General features: G+C 44.0%; 1 protein-coding gene across 1 annotated transcript in view; it reads right to left on the bottom strand.

The window, feature by feature from the left end:
• Positions 1 to 17,267, bottom strand: part of DTD1 (D-aminoacyl-tRNA deacylase 1) — a 30,451-nt gene that overhangs the window by 11,607 nt on the left and 1,577 nt on the right. Inside the window, exons 2-4 of the mRNA XM_068408181.1 lie at positions 16,266 to 16,356; positions 13,760 to 13,995; positions 3,208 to 3,305 (exon numbers count right to left, since the gene is read on the bottom strand). Coding sequence (XP_068264282.1) covers positions 3,208 to 3,305; positions 13,760 to 13,995; positions 16,266 to 16,356 — 425 coding nt within the window. The remainder of the gene's footprint in view (positions 1 to 3,207; positions 3,306 to 13,759; positions 13,996 to 16,265; positions 16,357 to 17,267) is intronic.

Raw genomic sequence — 17,267 nt, 5'->3', positions numbered from 1 at the left:
TTACACTCACAAATAGGACAGCAGAGGTAAAAGCTCTCTCAGTGCTCTCCATTTCAGTCAGAAACTGCACTGTGCCATCCTTCAGGGATCCACCTACCCTTACACCAATGATTCCCACTAGACTGCTTGAGCAAAAAAACACTGGTTACCAGCTTTGCCCTAGAGACCAAGACACCACAGGGCTCCATCTCATAGTCACAGAAGGCAGGACACAATGCTGCCATACATCCTGCCACTAATGCCCTCAACTGTAGGCTACAATAAATGCTGCTATACAAAGGATATGGCCACCTGCACCCGAGACAGTCATGCAAGAGCATGGAGAGTTGTGCAGTAAACATTGCTCAGTGGCATGAAGGGAGCAGGCCTTTTCCTATTTCACAAAGAGCTGGAGTTGCAAAAGCAGAGGGTCAATACTGCCACAAGTACCACAACTAAACCTCAGCCTTAACAAGTCTATACCATAAACATGGCACCTGAAAACAGTGGGCCATAACCCTCTTGCGGGTTGATGAACAGTTCAAAGGGGACATCAAAGCACTCCGTTCCTCTGCCATCCAGCTTTCTGCAGACTCTATTTCCCAAGCAAATCAGTCAGCAGCTCAATTCCTCCAAGTAGGGATGTGAGCGCTCACATTACAATCATTCATCACTCCAAAGACAGAGCTGCTGCTGCTAATTATGCATGGTTTGGGCTAAGAACTCTTTATGCTCATGCTGTGAGGGTACAGAAAGTCCAGGGCCTGTAGTTCTTTCAGGGGCTAAAACATCGAAAAAGGATACAGAACAGAATTTGGAGGTAAAACAAAACCAATTCCAAACCAAGATACCTTAGCCATTTAAGGCAACAAAACATGCTTCTTTAGGCTTTCCCATGCTTTTTTTCCCAGTAAGTTCCAAATGCCTTTAGTATGATATTTTGAGATATGCAGAAGTCCCAGGAGACACATAATTCCCACCAACTACAGCCACGAGTTGCACTGCAGTTATCACAGAACCTATAAGCAGGCTTTAAAAGAGCACGTATAAAGATACATGGCTGGCTGAAAAACAAAAATGTCTGATTTTTAATTCAGAATAGTGACGTTCAGATGACAACTCAAGGACAGACTTGATCAGCAAACTGATTTTATCTTGCTGGTCAACTGGTCAGGTAATTTGGTAGGATCACTGTACATGGGACAAACTGCAGCTAGAAAAGACTGAATAGAATAGAATAGTTCCAGTTGGAAGGGACCTACAATGATCATCTAGTCCAACTGTCTGGCCACTTCAGGGCTGACCAAGAGTTAAAGCATGTTATCAAGGGCATTGCCCAAATGCTCCTTAGACACTGACAGGCTTGGGGCATCGACCACCCCTCTAGAAGCCTGTTCCAGTGTTTGACCACCCTTTCAGTAAAGAAGCGTTTCCTTATGTCAAGTCTGAACCTCCCCTGACGCAGCTTTGAACCATTTCCCCCGCATCCTATCACTGAATCTCAGGGAGAAGAGCTCAGCGCCTCCCTCTCCACTTCCCTCCTCAGGAAACTGTGGAGAGCAATGAGCTTGCTGCTCACCCTCCTTTTCTCCAAACTAGACAAACCTACAGTCTTTAGCCACTCCACATAGGACATTCCTTCCAGCCCTTTCACCAGCTTTGTTCCCCTCCTCTGGACGCATTTAAGGACCTTCATATCCTTCTTAAATTGTGAGGCCCAGAACTGCACACAGTACTCAAGGTGAGGCCACACTAACACTGAATACAGCGGGATAATCACTTCTTTTGACCGGCTGGTTATGCCGTGTTTGATGCACCCCAGGATGCAGTTTGCCCTCTTGACTGCCAGGGCACACTGCTGACTCCTATTGAGCCTGCTGTCAACCAGCACCCCCAGAGCCTTTTCTGCAGGGCTGCTCACCAGCCACTCCTCTCCCAGTTTATACCTGTGCCTGGTGTTACTCTGTCCTAGGTGCAGAATACAGCATTTGGACTTATTGGATTTCATCCCATTAATCATAGCCCAATGCTCTAATCTATCCAGGTCCCTCTGCAAGGCCTCTTGTCCCTTGAGAGAATCAACAGCCCCTCCCAGTTTAGTATCATCAGCAAACTGGCTAATGGTGCATTCAACTCCTGCATCGAGATCATTGATAAATATATTCAACAGAACTGGCCCTAGAATTGAGCCCTGAGTAACACCACTGGTGACTGGTCACCAGCCAGTTTCTTCGCCCAGCACACACGAACTTGCTCATCCCACAGTGGGACAACTTGTCCAGAAGGATGCTGTGAGGGACGGTATCAAAAGCCTTACTAAAATCCAGAAAAATTACATCCACTGCCTGCCCTTCATCCACTAGGCAGGTGACCTTATCGTAGAAGGATATCAAATCAGTTAGACAGGACTTTCCCTTCGTGAACGTGTGTTGACTGTGCCTGATGATTGCATTGTCCTTTAAATGCCTTTCAGTAGCACCCAGTATAACCTTCTCCACAATTTTTCCAGGTACTGAGGTTAGATTAACAGGTCTGTAGTTTCCTGGTTCTCCCCTCATGCCCTTCTTAGAAACTGCAGTAACAATTTTAACAAGGTTAAGTGAAGTGTTACACAAATAGGGTTGGTGTGGCCTCACTGAAGGACAGCTAGTAATAACAATCCCTCCTCCTTCTCTTTCAGCCTGGAAAAGTTGGTCACTGTTGTGTTTAGAGGATAAGAAAACCTCATCACTGCATTTGATTTTCAGCATAGCTTGTGCTGTTCCTCAGCAGAGCTAACTCTCCTCTCCACTCCAGACAAATTCAGGACTTAAATTTGCTGTTCTCTTGTTTCTAACAAAGGCAGCTCTCCAGTTCCATCCAGCCACCCACATGCAAAAGCTCCTAAATGTCAAGAAACTTCACTAAAAAAGGGGGGTCCAGACACAATAAAAACATAGTTAACGAGTCATGCTTAAACAGCAGCTTTAATGATGAGCAAGAATAAACTGTAAAAAGCTGTTTTGCATTACATACGCATGAACTTTATCAGGACAGCAGAAAGCTATCTACAGGCCAGGGAACTGAAGAAAACAATGCAATTATTTAACTTTTCAGAGGCTGTACAGGAAGCACAAGGTCCTCATGCCTAAGGAACGCTATACTACTTCATAACAGGAATGCTACATTTGCAGGGGAGGCACAGCCTATACATTCACCATTTCCAGACAGACTTTCTGGCTCACTCACCTGTTTAGGGTCGACAGTGGCAGCCGGGGACTCCAGTTCTATTGTTACAGGACCATCGTTCTGGATGTGTACCTGCATGTAGGCACCAAACTTGCCATCTGAAAAGGGAAGAGACAAGAAGTCCTGAGGGCCCTTGGAAGGATAATACATACCAAATTCTTCACCACATGTGCTACTAAAAAGAAAAAAAATGCATAAAAGGACAGCCAACTAACAAACTGCAGAAGCTGCTAAGAAAAAAACAGTCTATGGGCACCCAGCTATGTCGTCTGACATTCAGAGACAATAAATACGCACCTAAGTACAGAAATGTCCACAAAACAAACCAAGTCTACAGATAATCAAGGTGCTCCCAGTTCAGGATACGCAGGACAGTTCTCACAGGCAGGAGATGAAATTCTAAAGGATGTAACAGCTAAGCCTAGGGATCCAGTCCAGCTAACCACTTGATGTTTTGAAGAAATCTTATAAGCAAAAGATAAAAAAAAATTACTCTGAAGCATCTGACATTGGATACTCTAGAGCGGGAGACACTAGTGTGCAGCTCAGTCCCAATCTGCTACAGCAATTTCTACATTCCTGTTTCCACCTAGGCTGTGCTTTGACAGAGTTTGGCAAAAAGGGTAGAAAAAAAGACAGTGTCTATTCACTCAGCCCTGCCTATGTCACAAGAATACGCTTCTGAAATCAGAAATGTCTATGTCATTTGTCATCAATGGCATTTATTAGCACACCAGCTGAGGCACAGACTACATTTTTGGTAAGCATTTGAGAAGCTTCCATCACAACAGACCCATGACATTTTTATCCTGTATAGGCTACAAAAGCCATCCCTTTGCATGCTCTCTTCTCCTCACATCTCATTTTAATTTGTGCAGACTTCCTTGCTCCATTTTTTCTAGTCCAGTTTTCTACGCCTCAAACTCACCCCACTTCTGGCTGAGCCTACTTGACTGCTCACTCTCACATATTCTCTTCTCCTGTCCCACACAACTGAGTAGCCTTTCTAGACCTTCCTGTAGGGACAGCAACAAGAACAGACACTACCATAACAATACAAATGCATGGAAGAGAAAAAGGTGTACTGCAGCAAGTGGAGAGCAGTTATCCAAAGACTGGAACAGTCTCATTTACTGGGAAGGCAGGCCTGAAGCCTGCTCAGCAACACAACCAAAAACACTTCCAGTACCACCTCAGACAGTGAGCAACAACATGCTGAAACCCATAGGCTCAAACTTCAGTGGAGCAACCACCCACTGGGATTATTTACATGCGACTTCGTATAGGTCCACATCAGCTATCCATGGCAACATGTGATGTTCCTGACTGAACAGAGGTCAAACCAAACTGTCCTGATTCTTCACGAATGTGTTACTGGGGACAAAGAGCTCTGCAAGAGTTTTCAGTCTTTCCCTGTCACATCCTGTAAGAACTCTGGTATTTGCTTAAAACAAAAAGGAAAACGAAAAAGCATGTTTAGGCCTGTCCAACACATATGGGCCATATCACAACAGATCACAGAATCACAGAATCACAGAATCACAGAATGTTAGGGATTGGAAGGGACCTCGAAAGATCATCTAGTCCAATCCCCCTGCCAGAGCAGGATTACCTAGATCATATCACACAGGAACGCATCCAGGCGGGTTTTGAATGTCTCCAGAGAAGGAGACTCCACAACCTCTCTGGGCAGCCTGTTCCAGTGTTCGGTCACCCTCACCGTAAAGAAGTTTTTCCTCATATTTAAGTGGAACCTCCTGTGTTCCAGCTTGCACCCATTGCCCCTTGTCCTGTCAAGGGATGTCACTGAGAAGAGCCTGGCTCCATCCTCATGACACTTGCCCTTTACATATTTATAAACATTAATGAGGTCACCCCTCAGTCTCCTCTTCTCCAAGCTAAAGAGATCCAGCTCCCTCAGCCTCTCCTCATAAGGGAGATGTTCCACTCCCTTAATCATCTTTGTGGCTCTGCGCTGGACTCTCTCTAGCAGTTCCCTGTCCTTCTTGAACTGAGGGGCCCAGAACTGGACACAATATTCCAGATGCGGCCTCACCAGGGCAGAGTAGAGGGGGAGGAGAACCTCTCTTGACCTACTAACCACACCCCTTCTAATACACCCCAGGATGCCATTGGCCTTCTTGGCCACAAGGGCACACTGCTGGCTCATGGTCATCCTGCTGTCCGCTAGGACCCCCAGGTCCCTTTCCCCTACGCTGCTCTCCAACAGGTCTGCCTCCAACTTGTACTCATACATGGGGTTCTTCTTGCCCAGATGCAGGACTCTACACTTGCCCTTGTTATATTTCATTAAGTTTCTCCCCGCCCAACTCTCCAGCCTGTCCAGGTCTCTCTGAATGGCTGCGCAGCCTTCCGGTGTGTCAGCCACTCCTCCCAGTTTTGTGTCATCAGCGAACTTGCTGATGACAACAACAGATCCTCTGCCCAACTGGTTTTCCAAAGGCTGTATGCCACAAGCCACCCCATGAGCTAGAGATACAAGCTCTGGCAAAGCCAAGAACTATAGCACTGCACAAGAGTCTGCTGCCAATGGTCCATCAGCCAAACAAAAGGTTCCTGGACTGACCACTGAAGAGGCACAGCAACAGAAACGCCAGTGGGAAAGGGGCAAGAGCATGATATGAGGAAGTATTTCTATGAAAAGGAATGTGATTTACTGAATGAAGAGCTGCACAATTTTACTAGCTGCACTCCTCAGACGTTTTTTGCCCCACAGAATCTAGAAACCTGACATGGCTGCCACAGCTGCACATCCCCAGGCCCAAACAGTAGCAAGGCTGAGCATGTATTCCCAATAGGCACACACACACAAACACATGTATGCTACACACACACATATATATATACACACACAGCTAGCTGCACAGATACCAACACAGACACACTCAGTGCTCCATTAACACAAATACCACCTACAGCCTCACCTTGAACCCCTCACTGGCTGATCAGGATGAAGGTCCATTAGTGGGAAATACGTACATATATACATTATGAACCCTTCCAGCAGCTGGGCTTAGACACTCAGTCTGCCCAGCAGCTGCCCACAGATCTTGGCTTCCCCAGATGCTGGCACCTGGGGATACAAGTCCCTGAGGCCTGCAGCCCTGCTCCAGCTGCTGGTACAGTCCCCCTCGCACATATGCACACACACAGACACACATCTACCCCTAGCTCTCTGGCAGTTTGCTGGCTCCCCGCCCTGTCTTACCCTTAGAGACAGGCACACACACAGGTCTCATCCATAAAGACCCCCGGTCTCTCCAGCAGTTGGCCAGGACTCCTCTAGTACCTCCGGGAGCCAGTTCCTCCTGTGGTCTCAGCCTCAGAAACATACACCCAGACTCAGCTCTGGCCACCACAGCTCCTTGCCAGCCCATTCTGCTGTGTATCTGCTCACTCACCCTCACTCACAGACAGGGGCCTTGGACCCATGGTCCCACTCCAGTTGCTGCACTCAGACCCCCATTCACACACATGCACACAAAACAGTGGGTCCCTCACCCAGGAAAATAGTTAGAAATGGACTTTAGTAAGACGACAAGGCAGACTGTGCTGATCAGGTACAGGGCATGGCCACAAGCGTACTGACCGGATATTGCTTACCTGTGGCTGGCCCTTTTTATACCCATATCCCTTGATTTTCCCATGCTTGATCCTCCTGAAATCACCTAGATCCAACCCTTTCCCTGCCTTTGGTTCCTCATCTAAACATCCCATAATAAGTCTTGTGTGACCCTGAAATGCTCTGCTCCTGCATGTGTCCTGTATCTCTAGACAGTGACCCCCCTCAATCCAAAAGGTGCTCCAGAGAGCCCCTCCTGTTGACTCCCTAGGATGGGCATCACACCTGGACCACAGTGTAGAGGGGTTTCTGGAGGAGAATGGTCATGTAATGAGCCAGATGTATGAGAGTACGGAGTGAGGGCCTAGCTGCATGACAAGAGTCATGTAGCTAGTGTCAATAAGCCGACCTTGGAGAGAAGCAATGAGGAAAAACAGCAGCTGAGCAAACAAGAATTGAGGGAGTAGCCGAGCGGAGCCGAACATGGAGGAGAAGAAACAGGAACTGATGGAGCCAATCAAAAAAGGACCAGTGGCAGAGCAGTAACCAATCAACACATCAAATAAGTGCGTGCTTGAAGCGCGGACAGTAATATTAACCAAGAGCAATGCACATGCTTGCAGCCAGGGAAAGTACAAATGTATAAAAGGGACAGCCTATGCTTAATAAAGCGTCTTCACTTTGATTCACATTGGATTGTGTGGAGTCCAGTTTCTTCTCCTCACCACGGGACTGAGGGTCCCCCAGGACAGCCCTGGGAGGGGCCTGGACAGGGTTTGCAATTCTAAGTCTAGAACTTGGGTTCCCCTGCCTGCATCTGTGCTCCCTTCTGTGTGTGCAGACCAGTTTTGCATCACATAACCTAAGAAGAACTATTACAGCAGGAGTGAAAATGTCTTCCCATCTGACAACTCCACTGTAGGGTCAGTACCCTCTGGAGGGAGGGGACAACTGAGGCCGCGGTGGCATCAAAGAATGGCACATCAGAAGTTACTGGCACATCAACAGTTACTGCTTTAAAAAGGTGCAACTAACTTGATTGGGTAAATAGAGATACCATGAAGCTGTTGGTATTTCAGGAAGGGATCAGTGTGTTCTGAATGCTAGCTAACGGTGCAGAAGAAAAAGAGAGTTACTAAATAATTACGGAAAATAACAGAAAATTGACAAGACAAAAGTACTGCAAAGCAAGTAAAAAAAATCAAGACCTGTTCTCATTTTAGAAATCTGCAGGAGCCTGGAACATGTAAAGGGTCCCACTGAGAAAAGATGTCAGTGCAATCAAAAAAAGAGTGACTATAATTTTCCAGCACAGTTTTCAAACCCTTTGCCACCCATAATAGATGAGAACCTGCAGAGAAAACCCAGGTAGTTTTTCCCTAAACCTGTAGCTTATAGTTTCACTGGTGAAGCATGCAGACACACATTTTCAAAGATGACTCTCAACTGAGAAATAAAAGCTTGAAGAATGCTTCCTGCATCTGCACACCTGAAGTCTACCTACCATAATGTGTAAGAGTGTCTTAGAGAACAAATACTGACTACAGCACAGGAATCTCACAGAATCGGTTTCTGCACAGAAACGGACAGTTTCTGCACCTGACAAGCACAATAAAATAAGATTCTACACCTTCAAGCAGACAATGAGGGAAGGATCTATTGACATGCTTAGAAAGTGGTTTTATTGCATCTTCAGGAAGATCAAGCAGACCCTACCTGAGCTGCTGCTCCTAGAAGGGCTGCTGTTATATTTACAGTGTATATGGGAAGAGATACCCATATGCTGATCACATAAACCAGTCAAAACTAATGCATCTTTCTTTAACAAAATAATAAACAAAAAATACCATCTTAAACTTCATTAGTGGGAACACAACTTTTCAAATAGCTCTCTACATATTGTATCATCTCTCTGCTGTACTTTACTCACAGAAAAGGACTGCCTTTTGCCCTTCCCATACATGTATGGGCCTAAAAAGAAAGTTAACCTCACAGGCCCCTTTTTTCAAAGGCTGATAAAGTGGTCAAATAAGCCCCCACCTTTACCAGAACACTCAAAGCACTCCCATTTCACAAGCACTTTCTATCTTGTTTTGGCATCAGAACTACTGTCAAGGGACATCTTTCTATGACATCTCCCTCCCATTCTCCTCATACTGAAACTTCCAGTCTTTTGACCCAAGGTCACCTCCGGTCAAGGTGAATCACAGCTCAGAAAGTTTATTTAGAGCTAATGGAAACAGTACTTAAACCAGAAATGTCTGTTCATGCTGCTCTCCTCTATAGCCTCTCTCTTCCAGACCTTTCTCTCAAAGACAGGAAGGGTCTCAGCACCTTGCAACCATCACAATATGAAAGGCAGTGTGAGTTTCCATCTCAGCAACCTCATTCTCTCAAATGATTTCAAAAGCCAACTGAGAGAGAATTTCTTCACACGTGCCAAAAACCCTTTACTGGTCTTAATCCACAATGTCTTATGGACCACCACATACCATCATCTTCAAGCTTTCAAACATACTACAAAGGTGATGTTATTGTCAGAAGCAGCTGCCACCCCCCCTTATCACAAATTGATGCGTCCCGTAGTTTCAGGGACGATCGTCCCTGCACAGTATATGCTTTCCTCATGGGACGCTTCTGGATTTTTGTGCTGGCAGCTCCCTTATACAACAAAACCAAAGGGTTCTAGTGGTCCATTGGTCCTCACAGCTCTTTTCAAGAAGTGGCCTCACTGTAACACAGCTTTTTTCTCTGCAGCTTCAGCGTCTGGTCTTGTCTGAAAGAACAAGGGAAAGCTAAAACATAGTTTCACAATTCATTCTTAAATCGGTGCCTAATCCCTCCTCAGGAAGAGATGCTTCTTCAGCAGAATCTCCACCAGTGTTGGCTGTCTGCCTCAAAAACATGCTCCTGCCTTCCTGCCTTCCAGTGTCTACTGTAGTGTCAATATACGGCAATTCATATAACCTTTCAGAGAAGGCATTTTTCATTTGTGTGTTACAGTTTCCTGAAGAGGTAGGCTGAGAGACAAGCCTGGCCCCCCTAAAACAGACTGACATCTGTGGTACCACTGTATTTTGCATTCACCGAAAAGCACACCGGTGGAACATATCACCACCGGTGATATGAGCAGCACTCAGGCAGACAGGCTGCAAAGCAGTTGATTGTTCTGCCCTTGAATGCAACTTCTCAAACTCTGATGCAGATAAACCCCTTTTCTGCACAGGACTGCAAAGAAACTGAAGACATCTCTTCCATCTCTCTGTCCCAAGAGTCTGTCTGGTTTGATTTTCATTTTGTCATCAGAAGGAAAGGAGAAGAAAGAATCCACCCTCCTTGGATGTTGCTTGTTACCCCAGCAACTTTGGGTAAATTTATCACATGACCCTGTGCTGTCCATGGGAGACACTAGCAACTTACCCTTGAATACTATTTCTTTTCCTGCTTTTTATACTGCAATGCTCTTCAATGTAATAAGTACCTTTCCCCACTTTAAGACTGCTTGACTGCAAGTCACCTCCTTGCAACATCCTCTTCAATAAAATAGGATCCTACAAGTATAACTTAAGTGACAAGTTTATTCTGCTGGACACCTATCTCTTCAAATTCCTTTTCTGTTAGAACCTGGTGTGCGTGCCTTCCTCAGAGGCAAAGACCTTTATCTGAGGTGAAACAGACAAGCCACGTCTGAGATTTAAAGATTAGAAAATGAGACATACTTTCATAATATTTTTTGGACATATCTCAAGCCTTATGACCTAGAAACTTCACACTGGTTTTATTCAGAAGTTACTTCTAAGCTTGTCTACTTGGAAAGCTATTCCTAGTTAACTCCATCCAGGTACTCCTGCTCCAGATAAGAGCTCTTATTCCGAAGTGACAACACTCACAAAGGGAATTACTCAGAGAGAATAATTCTGCTTTTAATTTGAACCAAACCTTAATCTGAAGTAAACTGTGCAACAGCCCTCTCATATTTACTCAGATATTGCTATTAAGGGAGTGAAATATTTCACACTCTGCCATACTAATCCTTATTGCCTCAGAAGACTAAACCCACATTCAAGACAGAGAGCAAATGCCCTGGCACACAAGGAGAACTCTTGGTAGGCCTAGTTTTTGGATATTAGCTTGCACAAGAGTACTCAGACCTGCATTCACCAGCTCTGCTCTTCAGAGTGGAGTGAGGTGTTTAAGAATGAATTTCACAAGAAAGCACTGAAGCAAGATAAGCAAGGCCTTCTGATGCAACCTGCTCTTTCCTAGACATGGGTGTCCATCTGCAGTCTTAAGACATCTGTGTTAACTAGGAGTCATGGCTCTGAGCCTTCTCCAAGACTTTATTTGTCAAATGTCCCCCTGCTCTGGGTGTGAAAGAATGGTTTACCCTTCTCTTTGGGGAACACTTGCCATTCTGACCTCCTAGCTGGCAAGCTCCGGGTAGACGAGACACCAGACAGAAGAGCTGCCTGCCCAGCACCAACAACAGTGGCACACATAGCAGCTCAACTTCCAACAGCCGAATTAGTCTATTGAAAAAATATAGAGCCTAGAAAGCACAAAGCTCTTAGGCAGTATGGCAAGACATTTATTGATCTGTCTTTGACTCAGCTACACAAATTCCACTTTAAATGATTAAATTACTCTTCTAAAATGCATTAAGCAATTGGTAAGATCAAAAGGAAGGGCACCTACAGCAATCCAGAGAATCAAACTCTGATTTCTCAATAACTACAATTGTGTGTGTGTACATGTATGTGTAGGGGAAATATGTACATGAGTACAGATTTTGAAGACAGAAGGTAGAGCCTCATGCTGATACACTAAGCCTATTTTAATAGCCCAGCAGCTCATTCATCAGTGCTCGTTCCCAGGGCCCTCCCATTACCCTTTGTAACACAGTAGCACGTAGCACAGCCCTCCCAGCAAGTCAGGATCTGATTTCCTTAGGACTTTTTCAGGGCGAAATTCAGTATGTTTGCCTGCCACACTAAATCACAGCCCAGGTATTACAATTTCACAAAGTTATACTTACACTCAAGCAGTCCTGCTCACATACAGCCTGACAATGTGTAAAGGCTCTGTGCTGTAGTGCACCTCAGCTCAGGGAAACTGTAAACTCTGCTGATGCAACCACAGGACTTAGCCTACTATCCATGAAACCACCAAGCATCAGAAACTTTGTATGCACAAAAATAAATAGATAAAACGAGCAAACAAACAAAAAAACACTGGCAAAGCAATTGGCACAACAGAAACTTTGATCGTAAGAGTCTAACAGACTTGGATGCAGCACAACACAGATTGGCACAGCCCAAAAAGAAAGCAAATTTATAAATTAACATGTGGTTCCAGTGCTGCCAGCAGTTTCAAATGCGTGTTTTATATGACACAATAGCACAGACAGTCACTCCTGGGTTTCTAAATCTATGTTTTCAACATGAAAAAAAAATGCAGAAGTGAAAGCTCTTTTTGTAGGAAGCACTGGCAAACAAGTGCCAAAATATGGGCACTTTACAAGAGTGGCTGTTCATTTCAGGTGTATAACTGTTATTCACTGAAAAGCGAAGTTCAAAAAGCTGCTTTCAAAATATAAACTGATTGAAAGTATTTCAGAAACAGAGCATTTTCCAAAGCCCAAGGATTACGGTGTAGATATACAGAGATAAATCAATTTTTCCACACCTCATTTAAGTTAAAGAAGGAAGTCCATTCTTGCTTTTAGTTTACCAGGACATAAAGGTCCAACTTGATCAAATCTTACCAGAGCAAATCTTATTCTCATTGACTCCCCAGGAAGTTTTGTCACTGGTTTCAGAGGCACAGGAATGGGTCCTAACTTAGTCGTAACTCAACAAAGATAAAGATTCAAAAAGCACATACTCTGAATTCATTAGAACAGAAGTTTTCTATGTTACGGACCAAAAGGGATGCAGGGAAGAGGTATCACAAATGCATTCCTTACCATCAACAAATGCTGATTGGAAGAACATATCAAGGTACTGGACATTTTATGTGTGCATTTTACTGTGCCTCCTTGGAAAGCACTAGGATAATTACCTTCATCTACAGTCAATATGGAGGATTAGCCTCTAAATCTTTCCCCAGCTACCAGTTTTCTGCCTTTTTCTCCTGTTTTTGCTCATAAGGAAAGTAAGGCTGACCTTTATCTATTAATAGCCCCCATTTAAAAAACAGTCTTTTCTAGACACTTGTCTTCTAGGCAAGTGTATCAAAAATTCAAGTCTAAATATGAAAATGTCCAGAAAGCAAACAGAAAAGCAAACAGAAAAGATTAAGGGTGGATAGAGCACAAATGCAAAGGGAAGCCAGGCATTTTCTGGTAAAGAGAAAACTCTTGCATACCTGGCATAGAGTTGAGAAAAGATAATCTAAATCAAACGTTGTTCTCAAGTAGCACATTACACCTCCCATTGTCATCATTACCATTTAACAGAATGTAAAATAAAATGACAGATGGAACTATGCTGTCCATCACACACTGGCAATGCCTTCAAGCCTGACTAACCACATATGCTTCAGAAAAAAATGCTCTTCCTGGGTTAATCTAGCTACACAGCACAAAACATCTAGCCTTTGAGGGAGCCTGACCCCAGAGCTTGTTCTCATGGCTGCAGCCTCTCTGGGTCACATTGTCATTGCTCATGTTGTACAGCCAATAACAGTACATGAACATCTACATATCAAACTATTCCAGAGGAACGCCAGGAAACGGCTTGGCTGGAGGAGGACTGGAGTGACCACCCTGCCGGGCTGCTAGTGAAAGTGAAAATTTAGTGAAAATTAGTGCTAGTGAAAATAACATTCCCTCATCTACTGCCATGTAAAGACAGCTCCTTTGCAACACAGACAGAAATCACAGAATAAAGAAAGTAACAATCAGCGAAGAGCACATACAAACAAGGTCCACTGGTCACATCAAGGACCTTACCAACCTTTTGCCCTTACCTTTAATAAGCTCTGGTTTGTAGGCTTTTCTTAGCTGCTCTAGGAAGTTGTTATAAAAGCACTCCGCCTGCTCTGTGGGCATTGCCATGTGGTAGTCGGGCTTGTTTCCTTTCAGGATGCACTGGAGAGTAAATTGGCTCACACACAACACTTCATACTGTTTATCCATCACACTTTTGGACCAGTGCTTCCCACTTTCATCTTCAAATACTCGCAAGTTCAAGATCTTTCGAACCCTAGGAGAAGAAAAAGATAGATAACTCCTAAATTGTACCATGCAGTATCAACAGGTACAAGTTAATGCCTACCACACAGAATGAGATAAAAGGGAAGGCAGATGCATATTCATTCTGCCTCCACATAAAAAGATATCCCTTTGTCCCTTCCTTCTGAAACCACAGGAGTCTCGTCACATTAGGCAGAGCCATATCCAAGAAAGCCCTTACACATAACATTGTCAGACCATTGATTAACATCATCATTTCACAGAGCATGAGATCAGGACAGAATAACTGCAAGTTACAGGGTGACATAAAGATGGCATAGGAACTAAGAATGCTTACTCTTTACTATCTGATTTTATGTGTCACAACATTATTTAACATATGAATAGCTTTGGCAATTTTAATCCTCCCACACCACACTGGGAAATCACACTCAGTATGAAATGAGATCATCCTAAACTATGGTTGTTTCCAAACACGATTCACATCTATTCCTCCAGCTTTGTCATCTCCTAGCATTCTTCCCAAACCCGGCCCTGCAAGCCAGATGAGGACAGCACTTTTTCATGAGGACGTAAGGAGGAAGACAGGGAACAGTGCAGAACTGCGGGTGGCAGCAAAGTGGTGACTGGGACTTGTTTGTATTTGTATTAGGGCTGATTTTTAGAGCTGGGGGGGCAGAGCTGTCTGGTTTGAATACTCGGAGAGGACAAGTGGACTTTCACAAATGGATCCTGAAAAGCAGCAGGCAGACTTGCAACCCAGTCTATGGTTGGACTTTGATTGATAACAAGAGTGCACGCATGCCACTCTCCTGTCTTTGGTTTCTTCTTTTAGCTTCTACAAATCTGCAGCATCTATAAACAAGGGAGCACATCAAGTGCAAAGAATTTCAATTGCAGTCATCAGCCAGGCATTTCGTACTGCACCAGAGGTGAGGTAGTCAGTATAAAATAAAGCTGAGACTTTGTTATGGCCATAGAATAGAATCATAGAATCATAGAATAGTTTGGGTTGGAAGGGACCTTGAAAGGTCATCTCTTCCAATGCCTCTGCGGCACAGTCACAAAAAACATCCTTGCCAATTTGTGTGTGTCAAAGAAAAACGGAATTGACTCCTGAATGAAGTGGATGGTTAAAAGGCCCCAGCACATAGGCTTAAATCATTGTCACAGCTGTGTTTTAACAATAAAGATGTTTGTTGTTTCATTTACAGAATCACTAAAGTTTCCTTTAATAGGACTTGAGGAGCCTGGTTAAGCTGATTTCTTTCATTACTTTTTTTCAGATGCTGGCTTCTGCCTTTCCTGTGTCAGTCATCCAAACAACCTACTGTTGAGAGCACAGTCACTACGGACCACCCCCGCTTGCAATATTCAGAAGCATCTTTCACATTCACCAAGGTATGAATGAGAAACAACAACAGAGCAAATGTTACCAAAGAGGCACCGAAGAGGCAAACAGTAAGGCAAGCCAATGGAGCATGTCATAATAAAAACACCCTCAGCTTTGCTGCAATTCTCTACAAGTTTCACATGTTTCTGTGAGATCTTTGGTGACCTTTAGTTCACATCCTCAATCTCTACTTTCTCTTCCACATCTCCTAAGGGTTGTTTTCACCCTCACTCACATTCTTCTCTCTTCGCCACTTGAGCCTTTCCTCTTCTTGACGTTAGCTCTATTACCTGTTTCTTCTTTGCCTTCATAAGAACTGAGGTCATCCCTAAAACAATGAACAGTCTGAAGGAGACAGAAGAAGCCCCTGGAGAACTCTCTCTTCCATGTGTTTGCCAGATGAATCACAATATTTTCTGGCCATGGAACAGACGGCCAGAGCCAGCCCTCCAGGCTGCCAAAACTGATTCACTTTTACAGCAAAGTAACTGATGAGACTATCCAGCCTTTTGGAAAAACAAAACTCCTCACGTGCAAGTTAAAATGAGAGTTGGAGGTTTCTGATACATCCCATCCTTGAAGGACGGAGTCTTTCAGGGTAAATTCATACAGTAAAAATGACAGACGTTTTAAAAAGGGAGATCAGAAAAACCCAACATGTTGATTCCTCCTTTTTGAGTCTATTCTTGATAAAAAGCACATAGACAGGTAATGGCAACAGATTTTTCTCAATGGAACATAAAAAGAAAACTCTAAGAAACCTGAAGAAGAACTAACAGGCAAACCTGAGTTGCCCCATTTGTTTGGCTACTGCACAGGTATCACTGATTCAGTGTCAGAAATGCACAAATAAAAGAGTACAAAGCAAAAGGAAATACGTGACTCACATGTGCTCCAGCTCTCTTTGCGTATCTTCCAAAGAAATTCCCAGCAGCACACAGAGGCCTCGTCCTATTGAACTTATTTGTTCACCACCCACTGGGGAAGAAGGGAAAAAAGAAAAGTACGGCTAAACACACTGTCTTGTTTTATGTCACAGGTAAGTACTGACTTCAGCTGGCAACTGTACAACCACCAAAGAAAACATCTTTCTAAACCCTTCTTCTCTGTCTTGAGTTTGTTAGAGAGTAAAGATCATGTAGCAGCCCTCTTTCAAAAACCTTCCCAATATCGTGACTTATTTGTGAGGGACTAGCTCAAGATTAAAAACACTGTATACAAATTTACTACAATTGGATCGGCAGTGCTAGCCAGAGAGGTGGCAGAACTCTCTCCAATCCTTGTAAAAATTATCCACCTAGTTGATAGCAATAAGTGTACTCGATTTCTCTACCCCACCACTCCCCACATACTTTGCATTAGTTGTGAAAAGGTGATTTCTGTTTTATATAGTCCTCATGGGTTTTTTGAAACAAGACTTTGAACCACCTGCAAATTCTACCCTCCTAGTTGGGAGCACAACCTCTTTAATGACATTTACAATAAAACACAAACCATCAGAGATCGACTGTGTTTTCCTAAGAAATGTTTTAAATTATCTTAATTTAATTAAATTATCTTAATTGAAATTATCTTAACATGGTTGAGTCTAAGATGACTGTAGTAAGATTTAAGTTAGGTCTTAAAACTGAGATAAGCACTAGCTACCCAGCTGTTAAAACTATACCCAGGCTCATACAACTGGGAAAAAAAGCTCCAAACATCCTGTGAAATGAAAGGAGAGCAGGCCCCCAGCAAAAGCTGAAGGCTTGTGCCTGCACACCAGTGGCCAGATCTGGACTATTCCCAATGGGCAGAAGCAAACCAGGGGGAAAAGCTCCTCCCAAAGAATCTTCCTTTCCATCCGATCTGGGTATGAGCCCTCCAGCTCAGAAATCTATCCTCCCGCT

This window comes from Nyctibius grandis, chromosome 1 (assembly GCF_013368605.1).
Source record: "Nyctibius grandis isolate bNycGra1 chromosome 1, bNycGra1.pri, whole genome shotgun sequence".
NCBI classification, from domain to species: Eukaryota; Metazoa; Chordata; class Aves; order Nyctibiiformes; family Nyctibiidae; genus Nyctibius; species Nyctibius grandis.
The sequence above is the reverse complement of the archived record's forward strand: the minus strand, read 5'-3'. Positions and strand labels throughout refer to the sequence as shown.